The sequence below is a fragment of the Mobula birostris genome, chromosome 22, assembly GCF_030028105.1.
Source record: "Mobula birostris isolate sMobBir1 chromosome 22, sMobBir1.hap1, whole genome shotgun sequence".
In the NCBI taxonomy this organism is placed as follows: domain Eukaryota; kingdom Metazoa; phylum Chordata; class Chondrichthyes; order Myliobatiformes; family Myliobatidae; genus Mobula; species Mobula birostris.
Window position 1 is genome coordinate 64,075,664 of NC_092391.1, and position 21,323 is coordinate 64,096,986.

A 21,323-nucleotide genomic window follows, 5' to 3' on the forward strand; every position below is an offset into this window, starting at 1 on the left:
GTTAGAATGCTCTCTGCAGTACATCTGTAGAAATTTGCTTGTGTGTTTGGTGACATACCAAATCTCTTCAACCTCCTAGTAAAATATAGCCACTGTCGTCCTCCTTCGTAGTTGCATTGATATTTTGGGTCCAGGATATATCTTCAAAGATATTGACACCCAACTTCTGTTTTTTGACTAAGTTTGTAAATTAAAATTGAGATAAACTTGGATTATTGTTTGCAGACATTCGGTATGATGTCTAAAAGAAAAACATCTAAAATGTTCCCACAACCTATGAACTCACTTTCGGGGACTCTTAATCTCATGTTCTTGATATTTATTGCTGATTTATATTATTGTTTCTTCTTTTTGTATTTGCAGTTCGTTATTTTTTGCAGTCTGGTTGAACACCATAGTATGCTAGTCATTCATTAATTCTGTTGTAGTTAATATTCTGTACATTTATTGAGTATGCCCACAAGAAAATGAACCTCAGGGTTGTATATGGTGACATATATGTACTTTGATAATAAAATTTACTTTGAACTTTGTATTGGAATATATGCATTGGTTATCTATAACTGCCAAGAAAACTTTGTGTCTTATCAACTTACATGACCATTTCTAGGAATTAAAAGAACTCACAGTTATCAGCGAGATTTTTGTCTGTAATATAACATCATCAAGACGCTCCTGTTAAAATTATGTGCTAAATATAATTCTGGATGACTTGCAGTTGTTTCCGATGCCAGTGGGAGTAGCTACTTTCTAGGGATTGCCAACTCAAGCCAGATGTAATACTTTGATTCTATTCTGCAAAGCGTAGCAGGCTGCGAGAGCCAACAACATTTATCTTGTGTATGAGGATGACGTAACTAGATAGCCACCCAGTCACCACTGAGGACATGACCTGACAAATTCAGAATCAGAATCAGGTTTATTATCACTGGCATGTGTTGTGAAATTTGTTAACTTAGCAACACATGATATAGAAGAAAAAAAAATAAATGTAAATAAATAAGTAAATCAATTACAGTATATTGAATAGATTAAAAATCGGACAAAAACAAATAATATATACAGGTCCACAATCCCTTGCTCCAAAACCCGAAGTTTTTCTCGTGGAGTGTGTCGTAACAAGGCTTGTTTGGCGCGCCAACAGCTGATGTCACTCAGGTGTGACGTGGCAGCACTAGCAGAGGCCACCAGATGTCAGTTGTGGCTCAGCACTCATACTGGTTACACGTGCATTTGCTGTTCGCTGATATTTTGTGTTCACTGTTGACTTTGTGTTTAATTTCACTGTGAAAATGTCCAAAAGAGCTGCAGATACCCCTATGGGTAATAATGAGAAAAAGAGAAGGAAGCATCTATCATTATCAATAACGCAGAAAGTGGAGTATTGCAAAAGCTTGATCGTGGTGTGTCTGTGCGGCGTCTTACTGAAGAATATGGTGTCGGAACTACCACTGTACATGATTTAAAGACTTTGAAGGATTTCGTGTCGCTAATGAGAAGATAATTATATCAAATCTCGTAACTCTCTGAAGGTGGTGTCTGAAAAGAGGCTGCTGTTGTAGTTGCATGCCATCTTGGACAACGTCTCCCATCCACTACATAATGTACTGGTTGGGCACACGAGTACGTTCAGCCAGAGACTCATTCCACCGAGATGCAACACTGAGCGTCATAGGAAGTCATTCCCGCCCGTGGCCATCAAACTTTACAACTCCTCCCTTGGAGGGTGAGACACCCTGAGGCTGGTCCTGGACTTATTTCCTGGCATAATTTACATATTATTATTTAATTATTTATGGTTTTATATTGCTATATTTATACTCTGTTCTTGGTTAGTGCAACTGTAACGAAACCAAATTTCCCTTGGGATCAATAAAGTATGACTATGAACTTATGCTAAAATGTTATCGAACGAAAGTGTAAAGTTGGAGGAAGCTAACATTGAAGAAATACTGAACATTAACAATGATGCACCTGTTGTGCATTCCTTGAGTGATGGTGAAATTGCTGAAATAGTGTTAAATATAGGTAAGCGTGAAGGTAGTAGTGATGATGATAACATAGTGAACACAGGTGAAAAAATCCCCATAGACGGTATGGTGAAAATGCGTGATCAGTTAATTGCTGGCCTTGAACAACATACATTTATCAGTGAGCAAGAGATTTTGGCAGTTTACTCAGTTAAAGAGTAAACTTTAATTCAGATTGCTTAGACATAAGCCTATTTTAATGAGAGAGATGACACTTGAAGAAGTCTTTAAACATGCTGTCTGTCATAGTGCTGCTTCATTACTTGAGAATCTTGTTCCTGGCCCATCAGGTTCCTGTAGAGTATTTAGCTTAGTTTGAACCTGTATATGTCCTAGAGTATTTACGTTCCACATTTATTCCAATAAGTCAATAGATAGATAGATATACTTTATTAATCCCGAGGGAAATTTGGTTTTGTTACAGCCGCACCGACCAAGAATAGAGCATAAATATAGTAATACAAAAACCACCAACAATCAAACAATAAAATGCAAACTATGCCAGATGGAAATAAGTCTATTGGCTCAGGGTGTCTGACCCTCCACGGGAGGAGCTGCATATTCGATGGCCACAGGCAGGAACGAACTTCCGTGCTGCCAAGTGTTGTATCACGGTGGAATGTGGCCGAAGTCCAACAGTAAAATATTCAATATCCAGTCTGCAAACACGTTCTTCAATCGTAGTATGCCCTGGATTGCACCATCTGTTGTTAACCAGATCAGTAAGCACCCAACTTCTTTACGCTTACCGCTCTCAGTGCACTTCCGGTCAGCCGGAATGGTGTTACCCACCTAACTTCTCTTCTCCATAAGTCTCTGTTGTCTCGACCCGGTCCTCTTTCCTCGACTTTGTAATCTCCCTCTGCATCCTCTGTGTGTTTCCCTCCGGATTTCAGCAGGGGTGTCCGCCGCTCTGCTCGCTAAACCAACCGGCATTAGCTGGTTTCTGGAATACACAATGCGACCTTGCTTCTGTCCCGCGTGTCGGGATGTAACCATTTCCAGCACTAAAAAAGACCCAAATAAAACTCTCTCTACTAGCATGTTAGAGTGGGTGCAGCTTTGACGTGTTACCGTGAGAAAAAAAAATACAAAAAATAACGTAAATTAAAAAGTAAGAGGAAGAAAGAATTGATCAGAACAGCTGTACCAGGCTGCATGCACGACCGGCGCATGCACACTTAGTGAAAAAGAGCACGGATCGGGAAAACCCGGAAGTTCTCTCTCCAGCACTCATTGCTTGAGCATGAACAGACTTTTTTTTCTTGTCATTATTCCCTAAACAACTATTTACATAGCATTTACTTTGTATTAGGTATTATAAGTAATCTAGATTTAAAGTATACGGGAGGATGTGTGTAGGTTCGGAGCTCCCCCGGGTCCTAAAGTCCACCTGCACTGAGACAGGTTAATTATCAATATAATTATCCATTTTATAAAATCCGAAAAATTCTGAATTCCGAAATGCAACTGGCCCCAAGGATTTCGGATAAGGTTATTGTGGACCTGTATTAAAAAAGTGAGGAGTGTTCATGAGAGTAGAGCAGTGGGCTAAGCACACACCCTGACGTGCACCAGTGTTGATCACCAGCGAGGAGATATTATCACCAATCCACACAGATTGTGCTTTTCCCGTTAGGAAGTCGAGGATCCAATTGCAGAGGGAGGTACAGAGGTCCAGGTTCTGTAATTTATCAATCAGAGTTGTGGGAATGATGGTGCTAAATGCTGAGCTATGGTTGATGAACAGCACCCTGACACAGGTGTTTGTGTTGTCCAGATGGTCTAAAGCTGTGTGAAGAGCCATTGAGATTGTGTCTGCCATTGACCTATTGTGGCGATAGGAAAACTGCAGTGGGTCCAGGTCCTTACTGAGGCAAAAAGTTCCAGCCTAGTCATGACCAACCTCTCGAAGCATTTCATCACTGTAGATGTGAGTGCTACTGGGCAATAGTCATTAGGCCTGCTCACATTATTCTTCTTAGGCACTGGTATAATTGTTGCCTTTTTTTGAAGCAAGTGGGAACCTCCGCCCGTAGCAGCGAGAGGCTGAAAATGTCCTTGAATACTCCCACCAGTTGGTTGGCAAAAGTTTTCAGAGTCTTACCCGGTACTCTATCAGGACCTTCTGCCTAGTGAGGGTTCACCTTCTTTAAAGACAACCTAACATCAGCCTCCGGGATAGAGATCATAGGGTCCAGGTGCAGCAGGGATCTTCACATCTGCGGTTATATTCTCCCTTTCAAAATGGGTGTAGAAGGTGTTGAATTCATCTGGGAAGCATCGCTGCCATTCACGCTTTTGGGTTTCACTTTGTAGAAAGTAATGTCTTGCAAACCCTGCCAGGGTTGTTGTGCATCCGATGTCGCCTCTAATCTCATTTGAAATTGTCTCTTTGCCCTTGAAATAACCCTCCACAAGTCATACCTGTTTTTCTGGTACAGATCTGGATCGCCAGACTTGAATGCCACAGATTCAGCTACACGGAATGGAAACCATCTTAATTATTCAGCTCAGTGTTCATTATCTGCAGGCTCCGCTGATTCAAAATCACCCAAGATAACAACAAAAAAAAGGAGAGACCAGAAACACATCATAAAGTGAACTACAGAGTCCAATCCACAAACTGTGTCAATTTAACCTTGCCCAAGATCCGACAGCATCAATGGGGGGTGGGCATGCAGCCCTACCTAAGCATGCACAAATCTTCGCAGTCAGCCATGGTTTCTGGTTGCCCTGGCAGTGTAGTGTTTAATCATGGTAACGCCCTCAATGCATTTTCCTATGTAGCCAGTCACCGATCCCACATATTCATCAATATTGATGTGCTGATCATAGGTAGCCATCTCCCTGAATATGCTCCAGTCCGTGATTTTGAAGCTGTCCTGCAGTGTTGAGGTGGCAGCTTCTGGCCAGGTCCTGGAATAGTGTCTTGAAGCCACCTTTCTGTCAAGATGAGTGTTCAACAGTCTCTCATCTGCTGCTGGTTCAGACACAGGTAATCCAGTTTAGTTTCCAGCAATCGGACGTAAGCAAGTACAGTAGAATCAACAGGGATCTGCCTTAAGTCTAGCTTTACCATGCTTCCCTGAGTGCACTGTTTCCGACAGCCACTTCCCCAAGTAGCCGTAGTAGTTTGCAGAGTGAGAGCCCACTCCCCATGTTAGTCCGTAACTGTGCAGTACTTCATTATTACCCTCACACGTTGTAGTGTTCTTAATATTCAGCACTGTCTTAATAATCTTTGCTCATAAAAAAGGCAAACAGGACAATAAATTTCACCTTTGGTTGGAGCCGGAGCACAAAATCCACCTTGCATGTTGCCAGCTCCTAGACTAGAGGATAGAGGTTTAGGATGAAAGGGGAGAGATTTAATAGGAACTTGGAGGGCACTTTTTTCACCCAGAGTTTGGTTAGTGTATGGAAGGAGCTGCCTGAGAAAGTGATAGAGGCAAGCACTTTAACATTTAAAAGGGACCTGGACAGAATACACGGATAAGAAAGACTTAGAGCAGGGGTTCCCAACCTTTTTAATGCCATGGACCTAATACCATTAAGCAGGGGGTCTGTGGACCCTAGGTTTAGAGGGATTTGGGCCAAAAGAAGGCAGATAGGATTAGCTTAGAATGGGAATCATGATAGGTACGGGCCAGTTGGAAAGAAGGGCCTGTTTCTGTGCTGTCTAACTCTGGGACTCTACAATCGTCTGCTTACAGCTGCTTTCAAAATAACAAATTGGTGAAGGTCGAATTTGTAATGGCAGAGTCATTGCCAAAACTTGTAGAATTGTCATGCTTGATAATTTCTGAAACTTTGCAAGTTATTGTGAGAGGTGAAAGCAATATGAATCATTCATCCTCTGGAACGCAAACAACCAAAATGGATGTTTTTGCCGTGTGGTTATAATGAAAGGAAATGCAGTGCTCTCTCACCCAACAATCACTAAGTGATGTTATTAACTCAATCCAGTCAGTTCCTCTCACTAACTAATATTGATTTTAGGATTAGTACCGACAATGACATTGGGCATCTTTCCTTTGCTCTCTGAGATGGTGCCTTGTTCATTGTATATCCATCTGAGAGATCAGATGTGGCTCCGATTGTGTTATCTGAGTGAAGGCATCTCCAAGTGTGTAATGCTACTGTGATACTCCCTGTCGGCTAAAATTTTTGTACTAAACCCTTCTGATGTTGGTAAGAGTGCTACCATCTGTAGTACAATTGACACTGATCCTCTGCACAAGGGGGTACTGATTCATTCTCACTGATATATTTTCTATTCCAATATCTTGAACTAGGTCAAACATAGAACAGTACAGCACGGGAACAGGCCCTTTGGTCCACAATGTTGTGCTGAACCAATTAAACTAATCTCTTCTGCCTACAAAATGTCCACATCCTTTCATGTGTCTTATCTAAACATCTCTTTAAAAATCCCTAATGTTTCTGCCTCTACCACCACCCTAGACAGCACATTCCAGGCACCCACTACTCTCTGTAAAAAAAAATAATAATAATTGGCCTTCACATCTCATTTGAAATTACCTCCTTTCACCTTAAATGCATGCCTGCTGGTTAAAACCAGCATTTCAACCCTAGGAGAAAGGTACTGTCTGTCCTCTCTATCTGTGCCTCTCATACTCTTATAAACCTCTATCAGATCTCCCTTCAGCCAACACCGCTCCAGTGGAAACAACCTAAGTTTGTTCCAGACTTTCTTCATATTACATGCTCTCTAATTCAGGCAGCATCCTGATAAACCTGTTCTTCACCCTCTCCAAAACCTCAGCATAATGGGGTGACCAGAATTGTGTGCAATACCAGGTATACGAACATTTGGGATTACATCATTAGCAAAATCCAAGATGAGCTAGAGTTATGGCTTTGCCTCTTTGGAGATGTTATGTTGTAAGTTTAATAAACACTTATTAGATTGCCTTAACTGAGTAGATGCTCTTCTAGACCATTGCACAGTTCCCTTGCCTGGCCTGCTGCGTTCACCAGCAACCTTGATGTGTGTTGCTGGAATTTATTAAGTCATTTTGAACTCCTGGGTCTTTGATTAAGAGAGTTACCTCAGATGTTCAGAATCAGATTCAATATTGCTGGTGTATGTTGCAAAATATGTTGTTTTGTGGCAGCAGTACAGTGAAATGTATACTTAAAAACAAAATTACTTGAGAAATATATTTAAAAAATTAAACAAGTAATGCAAAAAGAGAGCATTGGCCTTCCATCAGTCATGGGATTGAGTTTAGGAGCCGAGAAGTAATGTTGCAGCTATATAGGACCCTGGTCAGACCCCACTTGGAGTACGGTGCTCAGTTCTGGTCGCCTCACTACTGGAAGGATGTGGAAACCATAGAAACAGTGCAGAGGACATTTACGAGGATGTTGCCTGGATTGGGGAGCATGCCTTATGAGAGTGGGTTGAGTGAACTCGGCCTTTTTCCTTGGAGCGATGGAGAATGAGAGGTGACCTGATAGAGGTGTATAAGATGATGAGAGGCATTGATCGTGTGGATAGTCAGAGGCTTTTCCCCAAGGCTGAAATGGCTAACGCGAGAGGGCACAGTTTTAAGGTGCTTGGAAGTAGGTACAGAGGAAATGTCAGGGCAAGTTTTTTTACGCAGAGAGTGGAATGGGCTGCCAACAACGGTGGTGGAGGCAGATACGATAGTCTTTTAAGAGAGTCCTGGACAGGTACACAGAGCTCAGAAAAATAGAGGGCTATGGGTAACCCTAGGTAATTTCTTAGGTAAGGATATGCTCGGCATAGCTTTGTGGACCAAAGGGCCTGTATTGTGCTGTAGGTTTTTGATGTTTCTAAACCTTCACTCTTTTTGGCCTTCATAGATACCTACTGGGGATCTGCAAGCAATTCTTGCTGGTGAATGCAGCAGGCCAGGCAGCATCTATAGGAAGAGGTACAGTCGACTCTTCCTATAGATGCTGCCTGGCCTGCTGCGTTCACGAACATTTTTTGTGTGTGTTGCTTGAATTTCCAGCATCTGCAGATTTCCTCGTGTTTGTGCAAGCAATTCTTGTTTGTATTACAATGAAAAGGACTTGGGAGTCCTTGTGCAGGATTCTCTAAAGGTTCATTTGCAGATTGAGTCAGTGGTGAGGAAGGCAAAACCAATGTTAGTATTCATTTCAAGAGGACTAGAATATAAAAGCAAGGATGTAATGTTGAGGCTTTATAAAGTATTGCTGAGAGCTCACTTGGAGCATTGTGCATAGTTATTGGCCCCTTATCTAAGAAAAGATGTGCTGACATTGGAGAGGATTTAAAGAGCTTCATGAAAATGATTCCAGGGTTGAAAGGATTATCATATGAGGAGTGTTTGATAGCTCTGGGCCTGTACTCACTGGAATTCAAAAGGATGGAAGGGAGGGGATTTCACTGTAACCTGATGAGAGGCATTGATCGTGTTGATAAGCAGAGACTGTTTCCCAGGGCTGAAATGGCTAACACGAGGTGCTTGGCAATAGGTACCGAGGGGACATCAGGGGTAAATTTTTCACACAGAGTGGTGGGTGCGTGGAATGCACTGCCGGTGACAGTGGTGGAAGTGGATACAGTAGGGTTTTTTAAGAGCCTCTTAGATAGATACATGGAACTTAGAAAAATAGAGCACTATGCGCTAGGGAAATTCTAGGCAGTTTCTGGAGTAGGTTATGTGGGTGGCACAATGTTGTGGGCCAAAGGGCCTGTAATGTGCTGTAAATTTCTATGTTCTGTGAAACCTATTGAAAGGCCTCGGTAGAGTGGAACTGGAGAGGATGTTTCCTACAGTGGAGGACTCTAGGACCAGAAGACAGAGCCTTACAGAGTAGAGAGATATCCTATTAGAATGAAGACGAGAAAGAATTTGTTAGCTAGAGAGTGGTGATTCTGTGGAAACCGTTGCCACGGGCAGCTGTAGAGGCCAAGTCAGTGGGTATATTCAAGACAGAGATTGATAGACTCTTGATTAGTTAGCTTATGAAGGGATACGAGGAGAAGACAGGAGATTGGGGCTGAGTGGGAAATGAATCTGCCTTGATGAAATGACTCGATGGACCAAATGGCCTGATTCTGCTCCTATATCTTGGAAAATATTAAATGGGCAACACAGAAGTTCCAGAATGGCCATCTTGCAATTAAAAAAATGTATAGTTTATGTATTTGTGTTTGTATACATTACCACTGAAAACTGTAATATGAAACAGTACAGCCCAGCAAAGACTCTTCACCTCGGAGTGTCATGCCAAATATCTAATCTACTCCAAGATCAATCTAATCTTTCCTTCCCTCACAGCCCTCTGTTTTTCTTTCATCTATGTGCCTGTCAAAGAAACTCTTAAATATCCCCAGTGTATCTACCTGTACCACTATCCTTGGTAGCACCTAATACTGTGTTTAAAAAAAAATCTGCTGATAACATCCCCCCTATACTTTCCTTCAGTCACCTTAAAATAAGGTATTAGCCATGGCAGATGTGACACACCTACTTATTCTGGCTTCTTTCTCCCTTCCTTTCCAGTCCTGACGAAGGGTGTCGGCCCAAAATGTCAACTACTTTTTCATTTCCGTAGATGCTGCCTGACCTGATTTCTCCCAGTGTTTTGTGTGTGTTGCTATTGTATGCGATTTGGCTGGTTTTAAACCTCAAGTATCATGGTATCTTAAAAGGTTTGGGTTATTGGTAATGTTTCTATAGAGGAAATCCCAAATATGGAATTTAATTCAGTTCTGCTTATTTGGTTAAGATGTTTATTCTCTAAGCAGTACCACTCAGTGGTTTTTCCAACGTATTAAAATGCTCCTCTTCTCTCCTAGGATAACCCTCCGTATGACAAAGGGGCTTTCAGGATTGAAATAAGCTTTCCATCAGAATACCCTTTCAAACCACCTAAAATTACATTCAAGACAAAGATCTATCATCCCAACATCGATGAAAAAGGACAAGTTTGTCTCCCAGTCATTAGTGCAGAAAACTGGAAACCAGCAACCAAAACTGACCAAGGTGAGAGAAGGTTAACAGGGCAAATTAATCCTGTTTCAGACTTGCTTGTTTTTCCTTGATTTGGCTCCATTACAGTTACAAATAACAGTGTTTGCCAGAACTTTCCTGATTCTAAATGGAGAAATAGAAATATGACAATGTCTTCAAATCAGGCAGCTTTGCGCATAATCTCACCTGCCCTTGATCTCCCTGCGCTGCCCCTCCCCCTTCTCTTTCTTCCATGATCTTCTATCCTCTCCTCTCCTATCAGATTCTGCCTTCTCCAGCCCTTTATCTTTTCCACCAGTGGCAACGGTGGTGGAGGCGGATATGATAGGGTCTTTCAAGAGCTTTAAAAAATGGAGCTTAGATAAATAGAGGGCTATCAGTAACCCTAGGTAATTTCTAGGTACATGTTCGGCACAGCATTGTGGGCTGAAGGGCCTGTATTGTACCATAGTTTATCTATGTTCTATGATCAATCAACTTCCCAGCTCTTTACTTCTACCCCTCCCCTTTCCTGCTTTCTCCTATCACCTGCCACCCTGTACTTCTTCCTCCCTTCTCCCCACCTTCTTATTCTGACTCCTCATTCTTTCCAGTCCTGATGAAGGGTCTCGACCCGAGATGTCTCCTTTCCATAGATGTTGCCTGACCTGCTGAGTACCTCCAGCATTTTGTGTGTGTATAGCTTTACATACAGAAAAGGTTTTATCTTGTCATTGAAACAATTGATCTTGTGTGTGCATTCTGATCAGTGGAAGTCCAGCATTCACTGACAGGACCAGGAGGTAGAATTGGCCGTTTTCGCATTGCTGTTGTACTCCACAGGGAGTCCACCATCAGATCTTAGTTCAGTTGCTGTTGCTTATAGTTATACTGGATGATCACCCCTTCAATCTTGTGGCAAGGCTTATTATTTTGTCATTGACTATTCTGCCTGTTGATAGAATGACCTCGCTTCAGGGAGGTCCCAGATCTAGTACGCACACACGCGCACACACCTGCCTGCTAGTGTTAAGCCCTGTAAGATAATAGACAGTAGGCAGTCTTAAATGACTTGAGGCTCATGATGGGGTTAGAGCTGCTGTTCATATGTAGCATGTTGCCATGCCAACTGGGCTGTCAGGACCTTGCTTAAAGTTTGCCCCGTGCTTGCCCTTACCTGATCTGGATGTTGATGCTCTCCACATTCCAGCAGCATTCAGAGGCAAGATGAGGATAGAGACTCTATCTCAGCCAGGCGCCCTACTTTGAAACAATGATTACCTTGGACAGTTGTTACCTTGGACCCTGCTGACAATGTTTGAGCAGGGTCCAAGGTAACAATGATTTTTGAAGGGTATTGTAGTGAATACACCAAGGAGAAGGTAAGTTGATATTGCTCTTTGGTTTAGTTCAATATTAATATTTTTTCTGGTACACTTAATTGGCTTTATTCAGGACTTCCTTCATCGTGTCAGTAGCTTCTTCTCAGTTTTCACTGCTGTCAGTCACTCAAGTCCTGGGTGGAGACTCGGAAATACCATCCAACGCAGATGTAGAAGGATACTTCATTACTGATTCAGTAACAGTTTTGTTTTACCAGTCAGGGCCATTAGCCCTGAGCTGAACCCCTGAGCCTGGAGGGACAATGGGCCACTCCTAGTCTGACCTCTACCCTTCGATCTGTTTGATGTAACACGAAATGCTGGAGGAACTCATGAGGTCAGGCAGCATCTATGAGGGGAAATGAATAGTTGATGTTTCAGATCAGGACGCTTCATCAGAATAGTTTAAATGTCAGACTTTTAAGATCTTATAATCAGTGGATTTTTTTTTTTACAAGTGGCAGAGTTCATCCTCACCTTTGCTAGTTGTGGGCCTACAAATTCCTGGGTCCCATAACATTTGTAAATTTGTCACTCCAAAAATTTCACAACATATGTCTGTGGTTGAGTGGCAGGGTGGAGATGCATCTCTCTTGGGCAAGGTATAGCACCTTCTTGGCTTCCCCCAATCAGGATCATGTGAAGCCATGGGAGCAGATGGTAGATGGTTGTGTGAGCAGCTGGTACATATCACAGGTCCTGGTTATGCGACTATTGGCGCCAGTGTTCAATACTCTGAAGAGTATTGATAATGGCTGGGGTCACCCATCTTTAAAGACACTGCCCAGAAGAAGGCAATGGCAAACCACTTCTGTAGAAAATTTTGACAAGAACAATCATGATCTTGGAAAGACTATGATCGCCCACGTCATATGACATGGTACATAATTATGATGTCGTATAAAGATGATGTCAGTGATAATAAATCTGATTCTTGAGTCGTAGAGAAGTACAGCACAGAAACAGGACCTTTGGCCTGTCTAGTCTGTGCTGAACCATTTAAACTGCTTACTCTAATTGACCTGCACTTGGGGCCATAACCCTCCATACCCCCAACCATCCATGTGCCTATTCAAACTTTGCTTAAACATTGAAATCGAGATTGCATCCACCATTTGCATTGGCAGCTCATTCCACACTAACAGCCCTCTGAGTGAAGAAGTTTCCCCTCATGTCTCCCTTAAACTTTTCAACTCACTTCATGACCTCTGGTTGTAGTCCGAACCAAACTCAGTGGAAAAAGCCTGCTTGCATTTACTCTATCTATACCCTTATAATTTTGTATACCTTATCAAATCTCTCAATCTTCTACATTCCAAGGAATGAAGTCCTAATCTGTTCACTCTTTCCATGTAACTCAGGTCCTCCAGACCCGACAACATCCTTGTAAATTTTCTCTGGTACTCTTTCAAACTTATTTACATCTTTTCTGTAGGTAGTTAGGATAAGAAATCACTTGATGGAAGTAGTTGGCATTTCCCCTACAGTAGCTACACAGTATAAAATCAGGAAGGGTGCTGCAATGGTCATGGGTGATTTTAATCGTCATAACACAAGAAATGAGAGCAGGAGTAGGCCATCATTCATTAAGATCGTGGCTGATCTGGACTCAGCCCCACCAACCTGCCTATTCCCCTTAAACCTTCATTCCCCTTCTAGGCAAAAATCTATCTAACCGTATCTTAAATATATTTAATACAGTTGTCTCTATTGCTTCTCTGGGCAGATAATTCCACAGATTTACCACTCTCTGGGGAAAAAACAGTTCCTCTTCATCTGCTTCTGAAATCTACTCCCCTGAATCTTGAGAGGCTAGTACTAGTCTCACCTACCAATGGACACAACTTTCCCATCTCTCTCGTGCATCTTTCATAATTTTGTGTTTCTATATTCTCATTCTTCTGAATTCCAGCAAGTATAGTCCCAAAGACTCATTTTTTCCTCGTAGTTTAACCCCTCATCTCCTGCACCAGCTTGGTGATCTACTCTCCTCTGCTGTTCTCAGGTGAAGAGACCAGAACGTCATGCATTACTCCAGGTACTGGTAATGCACACAGTTCATGTCTCCTTACATGAGAAAAGATAGACTGGCTTTTCCCAGTGAGTAGTGAATCCATGAACATGTAATTTTGGTCTCCTTACTTGTTGTAGCATAGCCTCCCTACTCTTAAATTCAATCCCTCACCATTTAAATAATAATTTTTTCATCTATTTACCAACATTACCAACCTCTCTGGAAGACTATTGCCCACTCAATTAACCTATCTATATCTTTCTGAACAAATTCAGATACACTGCACTTGATTCCTGCTTCTATGTCATTAATGTACTGTACATCTTGAATGGTTGCAGGCCCAGCACCGACCCCCTACAGCAGTTGCTCACTACTTATTGGCAACCAGAAAAACGCCTACATATCCCAACTCTCAGCCTTCTGTTGGTTCACAAATCTCCTATCAATTACCCCCTATGTAACGACCAGTGAAGTTAAATTAGCAACAGTCACCTTGAAATCAAGTTTATCATGTATTGAGATTGTTTTATTGAGGGATCAACCAGGGAGTGGACTGTTACCTAATGTGACAGGATTATTTAATGATCTCCAGTACAGTTTATGTTGCAACTTTATAAAACTCTGGTTAGGCCACATCTGGAGTATTTCATACAGTTCCGGGTTGCCCCACTGTAGGAAGGATGTTGAGGCTTTGGAGAGGATGCAGAAGAGGTTTACCAGGATGCTGCCTGGTTTAGAGGGCATGTACTATCGTGAGAGGCTGGATAAACTTGGTTGTTTTTTCTGGAGTGCTGGAGGCTGAGGGAAGATCTGATAGAGGTTTTCAAGATTATGAGAAGCATAGATAGACAGGATCTGTTTCCCAGGGTGGAAATGTCTAAACCCAGAGGGCATGCGTTGAAGGTGAGAGGGGATAGGTTTCAGGGGGGTGTGAGGGGTAAGTTTTTTACTCAGAGAGTCGTGGATGCCTGGAAGGTACTGCCAGTATGGTGGTAGAGGCAAATACATTAGAGACATTTAAGAGACGTTCGGAGAGGCATGTGGATGTGAGGAAGATGGAGGGATATGGACATGGTGTAGGTGGGCAAAATTAGTGTTTGGGTGTTTTTGATTTGCTTTTTGGCTGATTCAGCACAATGAAGGCTGAAGGACCTGTTCCTGTGCTGTTCTAAAAGTTCCTCTAGGGCAGAGTGATCATAGCATGGTAGAATTTCAAATTTACAAGAAATTTTTAAGAAATTTAAGTCTGCAACGCTGATGTAAATGCAGATGAAGGTAATTATAAGGGTTGAGAGCAGTTTTATGGATTTAAGGATAAAATGGTATAGAACATAGAAATTTACAGTGCATTACAGGCCCTTTGGCCCACAATGTTGTGCAAACCATGTAACCTACTCTGGAAACCGCCTTGAATTTCCCCAGCACAGAGCCCTCTTGTTTTTCTAAGCTCCATGTAGCTATCTAAGAGGCTCTAAAAAGACTATTGTATCGGCTTCCACCTCCACTGTTGGCAGTGCACTCCACGTACCCACCACTCTCTGTGTGGAAAAACCTACCTCTGGCATCCCCTCGGTACCTATTTCCAAGCACATTAAAACTATGCCCCCTTGTGTTAGCAATTTGAGCCCTGGGAAAAAACGTCTGGCTATCCAGATTAATGCCCCTCGTCATTTTATACACCTCTATCAGGTCACCACTCATCCTCCATCGCTCCAAGGAGAAAAGGCCAAGTACATTCAACCTGTCCTCATAAGGTACGCCCTCCAATCGAGGCAACATCCTTGTAAGTCTCCTCTGCGCTCTCTCTATAGTATCGACATCGTTCCTGTAGTGAGGTGACCAGAACTGAACACAGTACTCCAAATAGGGTCTGTCGAAGGTCTTATATAGCTGTAACATTTCCTCACGGCTCTTGAACTCAGTCCCACTGTTGATGGAAGCCAAAGCACCATACGCCTTCTCAACAGCACTCCCAACCTGCACAACAACTTTGAGTGTCCGATCGACACGGATCCCAAGATCTCTCAGATCTCACTGCCAAGAGTCTTACCATTTATTTTATATTCTGTCTTCAAGTTAGACCTACCAAAATGAACCACTTCACGCTTATCTGGGTTGAAGTCCATCTGCCACTTCTCAGCCCAGTTCTGCATCTATCAATGTCCCTCTGTAATGTCTGACTACATTCCAGGCTATCCACAACACCCCCAACCTTTGTGTCATCAAAAAGCTTACTAACCCACCCTTCTACTTCTTCACTCAGGTCATTTAAAAAAATCACAGAGGGCTCCCAGGTCCTTCTGCACCTCTGAGTTTTGAATTTTCTACCCATTTAGAAAATAGTCTGCATCTTTATTCCTTGTCTCAAAGCGCATGACCATACACCTCCTTACACTTTATTCCATCTGCCACTTCTTTGCCCATTCTCCTAATCTGTCCAAGTCCTTCTGCAACCTCCCTGCTTCTTCAGTTCTATCCACTATCTTCATATCATACGCTAACTTGGCCACAAAGCCATCAATTCTGTCATCAAAATAATGGGTAGTTAATGTAAAAAGAACCAATCACAACATAAACCACTAGTCACCACAACCAACAAGAAAAAGCTTTGCCTCCTGCCAAGCAGCTAGTATCTTTCCTTTAGTACTTTGGGCTCTTATTTTGTTAAGCTATCTCGTATGCAGCACTTTGTCAAAGGCTTCTGAAAATCATCCACCTATTTTCCTTTGTCTATTCTGCTTGTTATTTCTTCAAAGAATTCCAACAGATTTGTCAAGTATGATTTCCCCTTAAGGAAACCATGCTGACTTTGGCCTATTTTGTCATATGCCCCCAAGTAGCCTGAAACATCATCCTTAATAATCAACTCCAACATCTTCTAACATCTTCCCAACCACTGAGGTCAGGCTAACTGGCCTATACCTTCTGCCTCCCTGGCTTCTTGAAGAGTGGTAGTGGCATTTGCAATTTTCCAGTCCTCCGGAACCAAGAATCTAGTGATTCTTGAAGATCTTGAACAAAAGACCAGAATCAAGAGGTTCCTCCTATTCCTGTTTCATACTTAATCCTAGAACAATTATGCTCTTTTGGTGAAGGAAGTTTTGTTGGATTTGAAGATGTGCACAGAGTAAACTTAAATAGTCAGTAAATTTTGATTATTTCTGGACTGACCATGCAGTGGAAATGATAAAAAAAAACAGCTTTGAAATGTCATCATAAACATGCAAAGTTCTGCAGATCCTGGAGCTCTGGGTGTGGGGTGTACTGTTTTATACTTCACAGAAGAAGTAAAATTATTTCAAAAGATGCAACTGATAAGTGGTTGGGTAGCCTCCGGCCTTATGGCATGAATATCGATTTCTCCTTCCAGTTAAAAAGAAAAATTCTCCTTCCTCTGTTCCTCTTCTGCTCCCCAGAGATGTTGAATTCTTCCAGCATTCTGTGTGTGTTTCTCTGGACTTCCAGCATCTGCCAACTTCTCATGTTTGTGATCCATCTCCTTTTTAAACTGGTGCACCTGTGATTCAGTACCCAGTTATGCTAAAAGGGTTCCAATGAATTGCTGAATAATTCCTTTTGCATTACAAAATCCTGACCGTAGTCATTTACCAAGTTCCCACTCACTACCTGAGATCTTTCACTCTTCTTTCAAAAAAAACGGAAAATTCCTTTTCGTGGGTGACCCCTCAACTGACTTTTCAACTAAAACAGAATTCATATCATCTTTATAAACGTAAGCTTTCCATGAGTAGTAATGTACTCTGATTTTAATGACCACCGTGCCATTCTCACCCATTCTGCTGTGCAGACTTATCTGAGAACTGGGTTCATTTCCTGTCGCTGCCCATAAGGGATTTGTATGTTCTCCCCATGACCACGTTGGTTTCTCCAGGTGCTCTGGTTTCCTCCCACAGTCCAAAGACCTACTGGTTGGTAGGTTAAAGGGTCATTGTAAGTTCTCCAGTGACTAGGCTCGATTTAATCAGGGGATTGCTCGAAGGGCCGGAAGAGCCTATTCCGCGCTGTATCTCAATCAATAAACAAACTGGAAATTGGACCTTAAGTTGACATTCCAAAGTGTGTAAATAGCCTAGTATTGTTTTGGATCATTTAATTAGTCAGCTGCCATTAAAGATGCCTTTAAACTGGAAAGAGTTGAGAGGAGAAATATGAGGATGGTGTTGGGCCTGGAGGCACCAAGAGGTTGAGCAGTTGGTACTTTATAGAAGAATAAGGGATGATATAGAGATGTGTGAAATCGTCATGAGGTGAATAAACTCAGTCTGTTTCCTACAGATGGGGAACTAAGACCTTGTTCAAGTCAAATTCAGTGTCATCTGACTGTGCATATACACAACCAAACAAAACAACATTCCTCCAGTGCACAGTGTAACCACACAACATATATCACACACAGGACATAAACTCCCTTTCTTTCCAGTGCTGAAGAAGGGTCTCGTCTGGAGCATCGACTGTTTATTCATTTCCATAGATGCTGCCTGAGCTGCTGCGAGCCTGCAGCATTTTGAAATATCAACCAGAAACATTATATCTTTCCCTCTCTGCATATTGGCTGACCTGCTCACTGTTTAAATCAATATGTTCTTATTTCACGAATGATAGGTTTGAAGATTGTTTCAGGAGAATTGTCATCTTTTCAGTTTTTTTCTGTCTGTGATTTGAGTACTTTTCAAATCTGCATGTTAACGCTCTTTATTTTGTTTTGCTTGCAGTTATCCAGTCACTCATTGCACTTGTCAATGACCCACAGCCCGAGCATCCTCTAAGAGCTGACCTAGCTGAAGAATACTCTAAGGACCGTAAAAAATTCTTTAAGAACGCTGAAGAGTTTACTAAGAAATATGCAGAAAAACGACCAGTGGACTAAGACTTCTGTCAAGCTGCCTTTCTGACCATCAGATTCTGGGCAGTACATTTCAACAACACCATCCAACAGGACTCTCAACACGTGCAAGTGTCACCTTTGGTGTTAACTTGTGGCTGTTACTAACTTTCTACAGTTTTCATATAATCAGAAGTGGTTTAGATAATGACTGTTCAGATGGGATTAAAACTTTAAATAAGACAGTCTAGTTCTGCTTTCTAGTTTAAAAACACAAAATCACTGCTTAGTAAACAACTTTTCTCTCTCAATTCCACAAGTTCTTTTAACAGATGGTGTTCTGTTCTTGAGCTTAACAAATAGTTTTTTTGTTTTCCTTCAAATCCATGTTTCCCTTTATTGCCTTTGCTTTTCTCTTTCAATAAAAATTACATTATCCAAACCAATCTCTCAGTGAAGAATGACAAAGTCCTGAAGGAGGTGGGCAAGTGTTTACTTTTCTCTTTAATTTTGAATGTTCTGCAAGTGGACCCTGGCCTACAATGTATTTAGAAGCTGGGAAGGGGAAATGCTAACATTGCCATCGAGAGTAAATCAGCTTATTCCAATGTAATTTAGCTCTGTTACTATACAGTAATGTTGACAAAATAGGAATGTTTTGGATTAATTTTTTTTAAGTGTTTTTTTTACACCCGTTCCTTGGTTACCTCTGAATTAACTGGCTTTCAGAGGATTTATCCCTGGCGTAGGTTGTCAGGCCATGACCCTAAACATTGGCCACTGTCCACATTGCCTTGAGCTTCCGCATCCATGCAGATGCTGACAAGTTGCATGTACAGTGAGGAGACTCAAAATGGTAATGTTTTAAACCAGCATCAAGCTGTTTGCAGTTTGGTGGTCTGTATTAATCAACCGAGAATTCAAAATTAGCTGTAGGAATTTGCATGAAGTGATTACATAGGCAGGCTGAATCCCCTGTATTCTCCTTCTGGCCACTGTTTAGACCTTTGTGTGCTGTGACTCAGGCATTTGATTCCCCCTGTTGGTTGATTTTTGCTCATTTAACAAGATTCAGATACTGTCTGTGCACCTGTGGAATAGATCCCGCACAATCTGCTTCACTAGTTTAGGAATGGTGTTACCTCAACTTAGCATTTGTAGAGATGGTTGATCTTTTTTTTAAAAAACCTTGCATCCAGCTTGGCTCAGTTTTGGGGAAATTTGAGCCAAACCTCCACGCTCCTTCCATGCTGATTTTTGGCTCCAGAAAATGTGTTCGCGTCTAATTCATTCAGTAGAGAGGAAAAAGTATTTGACATCACAGCGTTGTTCTACGAGTAAAGGTCTGGGGTGTTTAATTTCAGGGCTTTGTCACACTTACAATTTCAATCATCTTGTAACTTGAGGTGAAAATGCCTATTTCTATCCTGTCTTAGATAGCCTGATTACTGGGTGGAAACTCGCACTGGGCAGGGCAGTGTTGCCCACAGCAAATGATCTCTTGCTCATTATCCATTTTGTTTTTCCCTCAAACATATTTCCATGCTTTAATCTGGGAAAGAATAGAAAATAAATTGAAATTGGAACTTAAGGGTAAAGGTATTTGGAAAAAGTATTTACACTGCTGAAATGTAAGTAAGTGGAGGTTAGTCAAAGTATGTCATTTGGGCTTATATTTTAACCACTGAAGCTCTGAAATTGTATCCTGTTTTGACTCGTGTACGCTGTTAAACCTGCAGGTACTCTCTGTACAATGGTAGCAACCGCCCTCTCAACTTAAGTACCCCGAATCATTTTTTTAAGCGGTCAATATTAAAATTAGTCTGGATAAAGTTTAATTGTCTCAATTGGGTTTGTCTTGAAAATTGTGACTGAAACTGGATCTGACAAACTTTGGGATTCAAATAAAACTTCATGCGGTTTATTACTCTTCACGCGGTGTGTACTGGAAATCTGAGCACACTGTTTCTCTCTGCCTCCCACTTCTCTCTTCTCTCACTCATTGGGATGAAGTTGTGAGACGTTGGTGAGGCATAATTTGGAGTATTGTAAGCAGTTCTGGTCACCTATCTGCAGGGAAAGTTGAATAGCTTTGGACTTTATTCCCTGAGAGCGTTTGAGAATGAGGGGAGGTATGCTATACAGAATTATGAAGGGTGCAGATAGGGGTAATTTAAGCACCCATTTTCCACTGACATTGGGTGACACTACAACTAAAAACCATCAAGCTATCAATAAGAATGAGATGCTGTGACTTGAGCACCTGAGTTGTAGGGAATTAGAACTGCATTCCCTGGAGCGAAGGGAAATGAGGGGAGATTCGACAGAGGTATACAAATTTTGATAGGGTTTTTTCCACTGAGGTTGGGTGAGACTAGAACTAGAGGTCACAGGTGAAGGGTGAAATGTTTATGGGAAACATAAGCGGAAACCACTTAGTGGTACAAGTGTAGAACAAGCTGCCAGCGGAAGTGGTAAATGAGGGTTTGATTTAACATAGAACAGTACTGCACAGTACAGGCCCTTCAGCCCACAATGTTGTGCTGACCCTCAAACCCTGCCTCCCATATAACCCCCCCACCTTAAATTCCTTCATATACCTGTCTAGTAGTCTCTTAAACTTCACGAGTGTATCTGCCTCCACCACTGAGTCAGGCAGTGCATTCCACGCACCAACCACTCTCTGAGTAAAAAACCTTCCTCTAATATCCCCTTTGAACTTCCCACCCCTTACCTTAAAGCCATGTCCTCTTGTATTGAGCAGTGGTGCCCTGGGGAAGAGGCGCTGGCTATTCACTCTATCTATTCCTCTTATTATCTTGTACACCTCAATATTCCAAATGATCTAACAGACTAAGAGAAAAATTTGAACTTTAAACAACAAGGTTTTCATTTAGTGACACTAAACATGTGGGGAAGGAATTGCAGGAGACAGTCTCACACTTTGAATTATATAAATACTACCCAATTATAAAAAAGTTCTGATTGATTAGGGTGCTCTTTGTTAAACTTCAAAGATACTTCACCAATTGTGGCTTTGAATTTAATTTACAGTTTAAAAAATGGCATTCTAAC

The 21,323-nt window shown here is 41.8% G+C and overlaps 1 protein-coding gene across 2 annotated transcripts in view; it reads left to right on the plus strand.

Annotated features, from left to right (window-relative positions):
* The window catches only part of LOC140186515 (ubiquitin-conjugating enzyme E2 L3), a 96,437-nt gene extending 76,351 nt beyond the window's left edge, over positions 1 to 20,086 (plus strand). For both annotated transcript variants that reach the window (XM_072240901.1, XM_072240902.1), the window contains exons 3-4: positions 9,856 to 10,042; positions 18,139 to 20,086. In XM_072240901.1, coding sequence (XP_072097002.1) covers positions 9,856 to 10,042; positions 18,139 to 18,293 — 342 coding nt within the window. In that variant the 3' untranslated portion in view covers positions 18,294 to 20,086. The remainder of the gene's footprint in view (positions 1 to 9,855; positions 10,043 to 18,138) is intronic.
* The last annotated feature ends 1,237 nt before the right edge of the window (positions 20,087 to 21,323 follow it).